Below are 13,552 nucleotides of genomic sequence, written 5' to 3'. Positions count from 1 at the left end.
CTTTGCTGGGGCCCTGTCTAAACTGCCCAAACCCATGTTAGGGTGACTAGAGGGAAGGGCTAGCTGCAGGTTCACTAGGAGGAGTTGGGCTGTATCTTCAAAGCTAAACAGGAGGTAGGGTGCCTAGTAGATTAACACATGACCAACCCCCCCTCTAGACCTTATGGGGAGTCTCCATCTAAACAGACCAACTGAGAGATTGTTTCTGAGACTGAGAATATAGATATTGGATGAGAGTTATTGGTTATTGGATTTGGTTATTTTGTTTGACAAGAAAATAGTATAGAGTTTTAGGAAAAGAAAAAGAGAGCTGGGCCAGGCACACATCCCCAGCACTCAGGAGGCAGAGGTGGGAAGATGGCTGGAAGTTTGAGGACAGACTAGTTAGTGTACGTAGGAAGTACCAGGCCAGCCAGGAACCATAGCAGGCAGGTCCCTATCTATAAATAAAATTAAAAAGTGCTAGTGAAATGGCTGTCACTAAAGAGGCACTTGCCACCAAGCTTGATGAACTAAATTCAATCCCCAGACTATATAATAATAACTTAAAAGAGATGGTAGGCCTGGTGGTGTGAGCTTCCTGATCCCAATACTGGGGAGGCAGACCTGGGTGGGTCACACGTGTTAGGCCAGCTTGGAACACAGAGGAGACTTTGTTTCAAACACAGTGCTGTTGGTGTTGGTGGACACTATTATATTGTGGGGGACTCTCCTGTTATAAGTTCCTTATGGCATAGAAGACTCAATATTAGGAATTCCTGGGAGGAAAAAGAGCATGGTACGGACGAAGAGAACTTGAGGACAGGCAGGCAGAGAAGTTGTGGTCATGGCTCACAGGATGGACAGACATAGCTGAGGACACAGGGTCCTCTTCCTGTGGATTGAACATGTCACAGCCACAAGCCAAGTGACAGGAGAGGGATGTGGGGGGCAGGGAAAAGTGTGCTGTTTGCTGAGGTCCTACTCAGCGGCAGAGGGAATCTCTTTCTTAGTCTTGGTTTTCCAAGGAATTAGGATAAACCCTTAAGCCTCAGGGGAGCTTTCTAGTTCATCACAGGGCTCACTCTGTGTGTGTGTGTGTGTGTGTGTGTGTGTGTGTGTGTGTGTGTGAGCATGCATGCCCATATACATGCCCCTCCTTCTAGAAAGAAGTACTGTGGACCATTTTAGGGACAAAATACCCAAAGTCTAAGAAGTCATTGCTCGCTCATAAGTGAGAGGTGGATTCCGACCTGGAAGCTGGGGCTCCGAGCCTTGAGGGGTGTCCTCCAAGAACACCTGCGCACATGCTCAGTCACAGTCTCCTTTCTCCTCCCCAGCTCGCCTTGCTCAGCCAGCTCCTCAGCCTCATGAGGCCTTCATCCCTCAGGCAGTGTCTGGGCATTGAAACCTTGCCATCCCGTCTGGGGCAACAGTCAAAGGCCAGTGCTGATCTAGACCACAAGGTAAGCACCTTGGGCCCTGCCTTTCTTCACTAACTCCTGCTACCCCATTTAGCGGGGAGGGTGGGGTAGTTCCCATTGCACAGCCTGTGGGCCCTTCCAGAACTACAAGCCACTGGAGGCCAGAGGCCAGCAGGCTGCCTTCTATGTGAGGAGGAGGCGTTCAGTATTCCTCCAAACCCTTTCATTAGCACCAGTGCTCACCCATGCATGTAGGTGCAGGTGAGGCTGTGGGCACAGACATACCAGCAGAGCTTTGCCCAACTTCTCTGCTTATTTCCACTAATTTTGACAAGGCTTAGGCCTTGACCTTCCTCCAGTTATCCACATAAGTTCTTCCAAGCATTGACCAGCTTTCCTAAAAGCCAAATTTGGGTGTAAGTCAAGGGCACTGAGATTCCCTGGTTCTGGAGGTGAGGGTCAGTAATAGCAGAGGCCTGTTTGTTCTTGGGGTTAGTTTCAGAGCAGGGACCACGGTGGGTATGGGGGCTTCCAAGTGGATCTCCATGGACTCTTCTATTGATAGAGACTCAGGATGAAGAATGGAAATAGGGGTCATTACATTCAGGAAGGCGGGGATTCAGAAATGTCACTCCTGAGCTTGAGTGTGAACAATCCAGTAGTCCAGCCTTTGGGCATCACTCTGAGAATCAGATAAGTGAGCTAATTAGTTAATGAACACAAATGAGCCATTAAGAAGATGGGTAATCCCCAGGTGCACCATGCCCTTCTAGACTGCAGGGGTGGCATCTTTGCCTTGGGATTCCTGTCAATGCTTTTACAAGGTGACAGTCTCCCTGGAAGGTGGATACTATCCAAATATCACTCTTCCTTTGCCAGATGTTTCCCAGTAAGCTTAGGGGGCTCTAGAAAGGAGTTGGGGTCAGCCCCTGGGTACATAGTCTGCCATAGCTGGATACAAGAGGAGTAGAGGAAAAAGGAAGATGAGGCTGTCTAGGCTGCCTGATCAGAGACTATCTGGCTTCCAGGAAGGAGCCTTGGGGGTCAGACTACAGCCTCACCCAGCAGGGGTGTGGCTCCCTCCAGGCCCCAAGCTTCCACGAGGCTCACCACGTTTCTGACTTGCTAGTAGCAATTGAAGGTGTGTATGTAGTAGTCACTGGATGGGAGGGTAAGCAGGCTGCAGAATCCTGTCTGTAAAGCTTCGTGAACAGCCACCTTTCCTCCTTGGTTGCCTATTAGAAATCATGAGTTTTGCCTTAAAGCTGGGGAAGAGAAGCAGCACATCCAGGGTGTTCAGGGCCCCCAAAGCAAAGAGTATACTGGCTGGGGATAATAGTAAGGGCAGGTGGGGCAGGGGCAGCTCTCACTGCAGCCAAGACTGCTGCAGAGCCTCTGGAAGTGAAGCAACTAAGGGCAGAGGCAAGCAGGGGAGGGGAGGATCAGGGACTTCAGGTGTGTGCATGGTGGGCATGGGGTCTAGTGCATTGCCAGGGCAGAGAGAAGTGTGACATGGTTCCAAGCCTGTGCCTGGTCTGAGTGCGATGGTGGCTGGGAGGGGCCAGGCAGGTGACTAGGTCCCACCCCACCTCAGCCGACTGACTCCTCATTAGGCCTGAGCATGTTTCATCTTCAAAGATGCGATGGGGCTACTCAGCAGCCAAAATGAGCAGCGGCGTCATCCGCCCTATTTTACAGGGAGTGGTGGTCTGGGATGGAGCAGCCTTTCATCCCCAGAGCTCAAAGTCTTTGCTGTTTTGCTTCTCAAGTGCAATGAGGAAACTGAGGCCAGAGTTGAGGTCAACTGGAGGTGATCATGCATGAAGGAGATGGCTTGTTCTCAGCCTCTGGGGCCATCATGCTGAGATTCTGCCTATCCCACACTAAACTCACTCCTGTCTAGGAGATTTCCTGCCCTAAACTGCAGGGGTCACAGCCCTACGCCAACCCTGCAAATAAACACTTCTGCAGGCTCTTCTTCTGGTCTCCTCGCCTCCTCTCTCTGCCGCAGGCTAGCTAACCCTCCTCCTTCCTCCAGGGAAGATACGTGGGCACAACGAGGCTCCGCCGTCCCTTTGCACGTCTGGCTGTCTGGCTGGATTGTGGGCAGCTATGTGTCTCAACATTGCATGTTTTTACCACTAAATGAAAAACTGAATAAATGTGTTTGACCCTCTCTCACTCTGCTCTGCTCTGGCCTTCTACTCTCCTGCCATCCCTGCCTTTGACAGTAGCAGTCCCGGTCCCTTAATGTCCTTGTATCATTAAGACCACAAGCATTTATGGAACCCTGGACTTCAGAAGTATTACCTTGGGTAATGAGAGAGCCAATCACAGGGCATTGTTGGTAATTATAAGTTAGTAAGGTTGCTGCCTGGGAAAGCTAACCACCAAGTACTTTAACAAAAGAAGCAAGTGCTCAGGCTTCCACTCTGCGGGGGCAGGGAGGAGGCGTGAGCTGGACTGGAGGCAGGGGCAGGTTGGGTTCCCAAGGAGACTGTTTGTCCTTGCAGGGTCAAAGTCACTTACCATGCTACTAGCACAGACCAAAATATGTCTGAAAAGTAAGGCTTTCTGTGGAGGGCTGAAGCCTAACTCAGTAGTAGCGTGCTTACCTAGCTTATGTGAGGTCACATGTTCAAGCCTCTGCACTACCAAAAATTGGAGAAGAAGCTTTAAATGATTAGAGACTCAGCGTTTTAAAGTGTGCCTAGAACCTGTAGTCCAGGCTGTTCAAGAAACTGGAGGGCAGGGGTTACTGGAGTTCATTCTTCAATCATCCCATGAGTTCAAGTCCAGCCCTGACAACATAACAAGACACCATCTCAAAATATTTATATAGAGTGCTGATCTCCTCGATGGCTGTCTATGCCCTGGGCTTGCCTGGTATGAGCTGGGTTTACCCAGGGTAAGGGTAAACATCTAGGTTGATGCTTGGGGCCTGGCACCTACCAAGAGGCAGGCCTCCTGTCAGCTCCAGGTGGGAGGTGCCAGTGTTTACACAGAGGAGAGTAGAACAACAGGAGGGCTGGCTTCTCAGGGCTTCCTTTTGGCCCAGGGACATGATTCTGCCAGAGACAGCTCCTTCCCAGGTCCCTGTGAGACTGGCCTTATGGCTTCAGGCAGACAAACATTGCATAACTTGACTCAATTTTCTCCTCCAGTCTACAAGCTCAGCCCTCCAATCCAGCAGTAGGGTTTACTGGGGTATTTGCTTTCAACTATGGGAAGTGTCATCTGCATGTGGCCAGATGTGGCTAGTTATATTGTGTCCAGTCTCAGAGTTGGGACCCGTTCACTTTTACAGAGATGGCTGATGTTTTGGTCTTGTTAAATCTGCCCTTATGTTTCTTGTTCTTGTTTAACCACAGCTTCCAACTAATTTTTGCTTTTTCTTCCATGCCTGTTCCTATGTATATATACATTTACATTTATATGCATAAATGTATAGATACATATGTATACACACACACACACACACACACACGTAGATAGACATACTTGTACTTTTTCTCTGGCACTGCTGAGTGTCATGATGCCTGGTCACATGCTAAGCATATGCTTGCTACTGAGTTACCTCACAGCCGGGATGCTGTATTAAGGGAGTTTCCCCCTGAAAGATATGGAAGGTACAGGGAACCAGTATCTTGATAGTAGGATGGGAGTGTCTCTGTCTCTCTATTTGGTTAAATCTGAGGAATTCAGATTTAAACTGTCTTCCACTGTGGAATGAAAACTAAGAATAAGGAGGCCAACTTGGCGCTGGGAACCTGCCTCACCCACCCCCACCCTCATCCCCACCCCCCCACCCCAAATATGTCTCCTTTCAGCATGTCAGTGGATACCTTCCAAGGCGGGCAGCTTGAGGCTCACTGAGGACTGTACATGGGTCAGCCTCCTGCAGGGGCATTCCCTCCATGTAAGGTTCACTTGCAGGCTGTTGTGTGTGCTGCAGAAGCCTAGGGAAAGCTTGTTTATGGAGGAGCAGTGTTTGCAAAGAAATGATTTTATGGGGGAGGGTGTGCTCGAGTGTGGGTGATGCTGGGGATAGGCTCCAGCCAGCTGCAACTCTACAGAGGTGTGTGTCTGCTCAGCCTGTGTGTAGGGCGTGGGCCTGCCATGTGTTTGTGTGCAATGCCCTGTGTGTATCTCCTGTAAACCCTTGTGGTGTGCCAGGTGTGTTGAGAGACTTGGTGAACAAGTTTTGCTGCTTTTTCTGCTGCAACTGTAGACTGCAGCGGTCTGTCCCTGTTCTGGCTGACCCTGCCAAGAACTGCCTTAATGGGAGGTTGTGGTGAGGAGAGGCCAGCTCTCACTGCCAGGACAGGACAAGGTGAGCTGCTCTCTGGTATCTCTGTGCTCACCTCTGGCCTCTCTTGCTGACACTTCCAACCCCAACAAAGGGACCTGTATTCCCTTGGGCTTGTCTTGAACCTGTGTCGTCTTAGTTTTCAAAGACAAGTGGATCCAGGAGCCTCTCCCTTCTTTGTCACCTGAAAATGCAGTACTTGGCCCCCACACACAGTGCTGTAAACTTGGGTCAGGCTAGGGTTAGGAGAGCTGGGAGGAAACTGGATTTGAGGAACAGAAAATAGACATGAGGACTCCTTAAGTTCTTGGCTGGCTTGTGGTTCTGTTCCATCTTCCTTCCTCCAAAATGAGGAGCATCAGCTATATTTTGTCAGACCTGGGCCTCCGAGAAGTTGACCCTGTAGGAGAGTTGAACTACACGCAAGTCGAGGAACCTGTAGACCAGGGCCGAGCCCAGGCCAGCTTTGCTTTGTTCCCAGAAATCATGGTTCTTTGCAAGAACATGAGCCAGGCTTGCAGGGACAGGGTGAAGCCCAGGAGGCAGGGTGGGTCCAGGGAGCTTTCCTTCAAGCTCAGCCAGCTGGAGGGTTGGCCTGCTCTCTCCTTCACCCCAGTCAGCCCAGGGCTCTGTGACCCTTAGGGTTCCTTTCCAGCAAGTGCCTTGTCCGCTTGTCCTGTTGCTCTTACCTGAGTGTCTCCACTTCTCTGGGCATTCTCTAGATTACCTTCAGACCTATTATTATTTCGTTCTCAGACTTGGCCACCTGAGGCCTTTGCCCCCATCACCTACAGCCTTGAGATCAAACCCCAACACCCTGTATGCTGATGGCCTTGGCATTGCATCTTCCTGTCTTCTACTTCCTGTCTGTTGAAACCTGGGGGTCCTAACAGTTCACATTTCCCATGGCTTGTGCATTCCCTTCATGAACATAAGCAGAGATGCCTTCCTCGGCTGGATTCCAAGTCAGCCTTAGCCCCAGGCCTCCACTGAAATGCCCAACCTGAGCAGAAATAAGCCATGTCAGGGACCTTTCCCACCAGCCCTGTGCCCAGCCTGACTGCTGCTGTTTCTCTCCCTCCACCAGGCCTGAATTAGCCCGGAGTGGGTTGTAGGAGCACACTCTAAGTGCTGCATCTTGGCTGCTGGCTGCTGCCTGCCTTTCACCCCTTCAGTCCCTTCTCTTTGTCCTTGCTGCACCTCTTTAGATGACCCGGGCTTAGGTGAACCCAGGGTTACATGCACAGTGTCACAAAACCCCACTGTCACTTTCCCCCATGCTTGGCTCTACCCCAAAGTGCATTCCCAGAGAGGTTCCCTGTTGCCTCTGTGGGAAACCCTGGGTTGACCTCCTTTCCTCAGCCACCCTGGCCAGGGATTAAGAAAGAACATCTGTCCTGGAGTCAAGTCTCACTGGCTCAGCATGGACCATGGTTGGCTGGTCTAGGTCATATGTATTCTGCTGGAGTCAACTCTGTAGACACCACCATGGAACAGCTTGGCCTAAATGTAGGGGACAAGAAGCTAGGCCACTCTTACAAAGGAAGGAGTATGTTCTAGGTGCCTAGAAACTTTGGGCTGTACAGCATACCCTGTTCTTCTCTCATGGGCTTTGAGAGAAACCAGCTCTCTTTACAGATGGTCAGTTCCAGTTACTCCTCACAGAGCTCCACATGTTTACCCATGCCCTCAGGCCCACATGCTAATATGCACACACATGTGTAAGCCTGAACTCACACACATAGACTCCTGTAGCAAGAGATTATGAGCCTCAGCAGAGCTAGACTCCCATGGGATCAGGGTCTCTCATCCCAGCTGGAGAAGCAGCTGTCTGTTGTCTTACTTGCCCTAACCCCCACCCCAGGAACCCAGAGAGGAAGGATGGGCAGGGTGGGATCACTCTCCCAAGGATTTGCTCATAGCTCTGAGGTTCCTCCCTCAGGAGACAAGTCCTAGTCCAACTGTCAGGATGGCAGGCAGCACTTCAGCACATGCCCTCAGCCTTCCTGGACATTATGTCCCACCCCTGCCTCCTGTGTCAAAGCTTCCCAGCTGCTACCCAGTCCTCAGGGCAGGAGCAGGAGCCCTTCAGGGTCCATTCTCAAAGTTGAGGTGGAACTTACAAGAGGATCCCACTGTGAGAGGTCTCAGAACTCATTTCTGGGAAGTTAGAACAGCTCAGGTTCACACTGAGGATGTGTGGGGGGGAGCTGCTGGGGGAGTATATGGGTACATCCTGGGCCTCTCAGATCCTCTAGCACCCTGGGAAGATTTCTTCCTGCCTCTGGACCCAGCTGGGGTCCTAAGAGCAACTTTTCATGTAGTGCTTGTTCCCAGCAGCTGAGCCGGAAGTCTTGTTCCTGTCTAGATGCTGCCAGCCTGTCCCTCTCATCCTAAGTGGCTGCATTCCTGTTCCATTTTCAGGGCCCTACCCATCCACATGGCCCATCACTTTCGTTTGCAGAGTAGTGTGGCCTGCCTAGCCCTATCCAGTGTTGAATCTGGCAGGCTATGTCTGTGACATCTGCTGCCTGGCCTCTTGACCCTGTATCATCAGGGACTCTGGGCTAGGAAGAGTATTATGTCACACGTCTCATTTCCTAACAGTTAATCATGTGTCCTCATCATTTCCTACTTGCTAGGACTAGTGACCAATGCCCCATCCTGGGCAGAGTCACTTTGAAAGCCAGCTTTTCTTTTAGAACAGATGTCTGCTTACAGCCCTCTGCTTGCTTGCTAATCTAGTACCTGCCAAGGCCAAGGTCAGGAACATAACGTTGGACCTGGAGCTGCATGGACAAGGAGAGTAGCTTGTAAGTTTGCACACAAAATAGAGAAGCGATATCCTACAGAGCCAAGATGGCAGGTGCAAAGTGCCAGTATTCAGATAAGGCGGACTCAGAAACATGCATGCCCTGAGATGGTTAGAGCCCCACTTCTCTCCTTGAGCTGAAACTCTTGGCTTGGGCCTGTGAGTAGCCCTACTTGAGGATTACTCAGGATAAATGATGATGTTGTTTGCCCAACCCCAGGAGCACAGGCTGATGGACCTCATCTATACAGAAATAGCCAGGCCTCTGTGTCTTGTCTCTAGGATATCCATGGACACAGATCCAGAAGTTCTCAGTGTCATCTCCATTTAGAACAATTATTCAAGTGCATGTGTGTATGTGCACATGTGAGTGTTTGCAGGCGCATACACACACACACACACACACACATACACACACACACACACACTTGGAATGTTTCCTGATGAAGAGGAAGAACCCAGACATCTGCTTCTTGCTAGACTTTTCCCTCACTAGTTGGGGATCTAGCCAAGCTTGAGCTTACACATATGCCAAAACATAGAATTACTAGGCCTTCTCTTTATGTCCCCTCTGTATGTCATGATGCTATGATACTAGATTTTAAATTTAATTTGAAAAGGCAAATGAATTGCCGGGCAGTGGTGGTGCACGCTTTTAATCCCAGTACTTGGGAGGCAGAGGCAGGTGGATTTCTGAGTTCGAGGCCAGCCTGGTCTACAGAGTGAGTTCCAGGACAGCCAGGGCTACACAGAGAAACCCTTTCTTGGAAAAAAGAAAGAAAGAAAGAAAGAAAGAAAGAAAGAAAGAAAGAAAGAAAGAAAGAGAAAGAAAGGAAGGAAGAAAGGAAGGAAGGAAGGAAGGAAGGAAGGAAGGAAGGAAGGAAGAGAGAAAGAAGGAAGAAAGGAAGGAAAAAAGAAAAGAAAAAGGAAAAAAAAGGCAAATGAATCATAGTTCACCTCTCACACAGGTGACCTAATGATCAGTGCAGCTCCAAGCACTCATCTTCAGCCAATGTGCTCTCATCTGGTCCAAGAGAGGACCCACATGAGGTGGAAGTGGCACTTAGTGCAGGATTCTTCTGGGATCCGTTGTCAGGCTGGGCTGGGCCTCCAGACCTTGGAGACAGAGATGAATGGTTCCCTAGGGTAGCCACCAGCCAGGGCCTGTGATGTCAGAGGCAGTGATGGAGGAGGTATTCCTGGCATCGTGGAGCTGCACTGCTGCTGGGCAGGTGCACAGACACCTGCCAGCTGAGCCTGCACACAGCACATGGCTTAGAGAGTTACTGCCTGTGCATCTCTCTCATCCTTCCTCCTCAGTATTCCTGGGCTAGCCTCAGCTCTCCCTAGCTCCTCCCCACCCAGCAGCTGCCTAGAGCCTGGCTGGACCTACTTCCAGAGTCTGCTTGCCCATGAGAAGTCTACTGTCCCCTTCTGCCCAGCAGAAAGGGTTCCATCTAAAAACTTCGGGGGTAAGACTATGTCCTTGAGCATGACCTGAGGTGGGAGAAACTATGTTGCTGTGTTAGAGAGAGTGGCTTCCTGGGAACTCCCTTTTCCCTTCTTCCCTTTGTGTAAGTAACCTACCCTCCTTGGCATTAGCTAGCAGGGGATTTCCTGAAGGATGAAGTTCCTGGGAAACGTTCACCCATGTTCCCTTTTGCCTCATTTGACAAAAACTTGCAAATGAATTCCACTTGACCCAGGAGTCTTAAGGAGTGATTGCTGAGATCAGAACTAACTGGAGGACAACCAGAGGTGCTCCCTGCCTGCTGCCTGCTGGTCTAGGAGCCCTGCGATCCTTTCATCCCTGGGTCCTTGCTTTGGAGGAGGGCCAGAATGAGACTAGCCACAGTGAGCTTCTGGGAAGAGCCCTGCCACTAGACTTGGGGAGAGACCCAGGAAGTGGAAGCAAAGTGGCAGTATGACCCAGGGACAGTACTGTCTTTGCTTGTCAGTACTGGGTCCAGGCACGCCCTGTTCTTCATCCTCTGCCTCTCTCCTCTGAGTCCTTGGCTGAGATTTCCCGGATCTCTTTCCCACTGTGGTTTTCCAGCCTAGATTCGTGTTCATGCAGGAGGGGCTAAGCTCCTGAGCTGGCTGGGGCCTTGCTACTCCACAGCCCCACCACCATGGAGGGGTAACTCCCTCTCCACCCCACAATCCCTGGGTACACACACACACACATACACACACATAAGCTGATAGGACCTCCCATGGACTTGGGGAAAGGCCAGTTGTGTCCCTATAAGTAGAGAGGCAAACAAAGCCCATGTCCTTCCCTCTGGCCACTACTTCCTTCTGAGTCTCTGTGGTGGCAGCTAGGACGGGAACAGGTAACTGTGACAGGGAAACGTGGCTCTCTACTCTGCCTGTTCACTTCACATACATCCTGCTCCTAGTGGGACCACCCCTGCCTGCCCAGCATGCCTACTTAGCTCCTAGCCCACCTCGGGTCCCAGGCAGTGACATTTAGGAGGGTCTCAGGTTCTGCCTGATCCAGGCCCAGAGCAGCCCCTAGCACCTGCTAACAATTGACTTTCCTGACTGACACAGGAACCAGTCACTCTGCCTCCACAAATGAGACCTTCACCTGAATGTCCTGAGGAAGTAAGGGGAGACAAAGTCTAGACACAGCCCATGTCCACACTGACACTGCCTATGTCCCTATTGAAAGTTGGTTTTGTTTGTTAGTTTGGTTTCTTTGTGTAGCGCTGGTTGTCCTAGAACTCACTCTGTAGACCAACCAAGCTGACCTTGAACTCAGAGATCTGCCTGCTGTGCCTCCCCAGTGCATGGGCATTAAAGATGTGAATCACCTATGCCCAGCTTTTAGGTTTTTTTTGTTTGTTTGGTTGGTTGGTTTTTTTGTTTTGTTTTGTTTTGTTTTTGAGACAGTCTTAAGTAAGTAGCCCAGGTTTGCCTAAAACTTGTTATGTATTGGAAGCTGAACTCAACTTGCTCCTTCCCCTGCGCAGTGCTGGGATTATACACACAGCTGGAGTTTGCTTCCTTCAGACAGGTTCTCACTGTGTAGCCCTTGGCTGGCATGTAGACCAGCTGGCCAGGAATGTAAACTTTTTGGCCTCTCAAATGTTGCACTCAAAGGCATGAGCCACTGTACTCTTGTTTTAGAGGATTAGGGATGGAACCGAGAACCTTACCTTTGCTAGACCAGGGTTCTACCACTGAGCAAAAGCTCTGGCAGGGGACCTAAGCCTCTGCCAGTCTCGAGTTGTGGGTGGAGCCCTGAGGCCTCAAAGTCAGAGTCTGTTAAAGAGCCTCCTCTTGTAAGGGGAAAACACAAGTGAGCCCGCCCGCCTGAGGCTGGTGTGAGGCTGGTGTGCGTTTAGAGTTTTCCTTTGGAGAAATAGCTTAGAGAATTTGGTGAACACTCTATCCCTCCTCCCTCCCCCAGCAAGACAGAACACACACACACACACACACACACACACACCTCAGAGTAGCTTCTCTGCAGTTTTCCTAGAAGATTAAGTTATGGGAATCAGCAGTGAGGACTGAAGCGTGAACCGGGAGCTGTACACTGCTGCTTGCTCTTCCTGGTGAACGCTCTGCACAGGGCACATAGGCTGGGAGCCTTTCCTCCAGGGCGTGCATGCCTGGGAGGGAGTCTGCAGCTCGCCCTCCAAGCCTCCACTCCGGAAGCCAAGTCCTGCAGCCTAGATCATGCAAAGACCTCCACAGCTGAACTTCAGGTGAGGGTGGGGTGTGCTAGCGAAAGGCATTTATAAGAGAAAGGCTAGTCACTAGACCCTCCCCAACCCCTTCTACTACTCTGTCAGCATCCCAGGTCTTTACACCTGGGCTAGATCCCAGTCTTCCACAGACAACAAACGCCCTGCCCCCAGCCCCACTGCCCCTAGTCGGAGCCCTGCCACCCCCAGCCCCCACCCCAGCCCCACTGTCCCCAGCCACAGCCCCACCACCCTTCCTCTTCCCCTTCTCACCATGACCCTGCTCGATGCCCAGTGCTTTGGGCATTGAGCAAGGTCACAAAGGGGCCTCAACTTCTTTTCAAGGTCCTGTTCCTTTCGTATTCCAAACCCAGTTAGGCTCAATTAAAATAGTCAGGTTCCCATTAAAAAAACCTTTAACAAATTTAGTTGTATTCCAATTCTATCAGTAAAATCTATTATACAGATTTTTTTTTTTTTTTGAGACAGGTACTCCAATCTAGCCTTGAACTTACTATGTAGCTAAGGATGACTATGAACTTCTGATCCTGCCTCTAAGGAGTGCTGGGACTACAAGCATGTGATACCAGGCCCAGTTTCATGGTAGCAGGAATTGTCCCTGAGGTCTCCTCTTGCTAGGCAAGCACTGTACTAAATGAGCCAGAAATAGTCCCTTAAATTTTTTTCATTATTTATTTGAGAACATTTTTTATTTTAAAAATTAAAATACACTTATATCGCCTCCCCCTTTCTTTTCTTTCTGTCTTTCTCCTTCTCTCTGCTCCCTCTCAAGCTCATAATCTCTTTTTCTTTGTGTGTGTCTGTGTGTGTATATGTGTGTGTGTGTATGTATGTGTATATATATATATATGTTGAGACAAGGTCACACAGTAGCCCTGAGTGGCCTAGAACTCTCTTTATAGGTCAGGCTGCCCTCAAACTCACAGAAATCCACCTACCTCTGCCTCCTGAATACTGGCACGAAATGCATATACCCTCAGATTTTTATCATTTTTGACTCTGTGAGAGTGTGTGTGTGTGTGTGTGTGTGTGTGTGTGTGTGTGTTGGGGTGGGGAATATCCACATAATTAGAGTACATGTGCTGAAGGAGCTAGAGGCATCTGAATCCCCTGAAGCTGGAGTTATAGGTGGGTGTGTGCCTTCCACCTGGGGTTCTGACAGCTGCCATCTCTCTAGCCCTTCCCCCCAATATTCCTAAGCGAGGGAAGAGGATGTGGGCTGAGAATGCAGTCAGTGGAAGAATGTGCTTTACATATGTAAGCTGAGTTGAGTCCCCAGTGCAGCCGGACAGAAACAAACACAAACACCCCA

The 13,552-nt window shown here is 50.3% G+C and overlaps 1 protein-coding gene across 5 annotated transcripts in view; it reads left to right on the top strand.

The window, feature by feature from the left end:
- Fam178b (family with sequence similarity 178 member B) overlaps nt 1-13,552 on the top strand; it is a 117,943-nt gene that overhangs the window by 99,588 nt on the left and 4,803 nt on the right. For all 5 annotated transcript variants that reach the window (XM_031367194.1, XM_031367198.1, XM_031367197.1 and 2 more), the window contains one exon: nt 1,320-1,445. In XM_031367194.1, coding sequence (XP_031223054.1) covers nt 1,320-1,445 — 126 coding nt within the window. The remainder of the gene's footprint in view (nt 1-1,319; nt 1,446-13,552) is intronic.

This window comes from Mastomys coucha, unplaced genomic scaffold (assembly GCF_008632895.1).
Source record: "Mastomys coucha isolate ucsf_1 unplaced genomic scaffold, UCSF_Mcou_1 pScaffold14, whole genome shotgun sequence".
Taxonomy (NCBI): Eukaryota; Metazoa; Chordata; class Mammalia; order Rodentia; family Muridae; genus Mastomys; species Mastomys coucha.
This window is presented reverse-complemented; position numbering and strand designations above follow the sequence as displayed.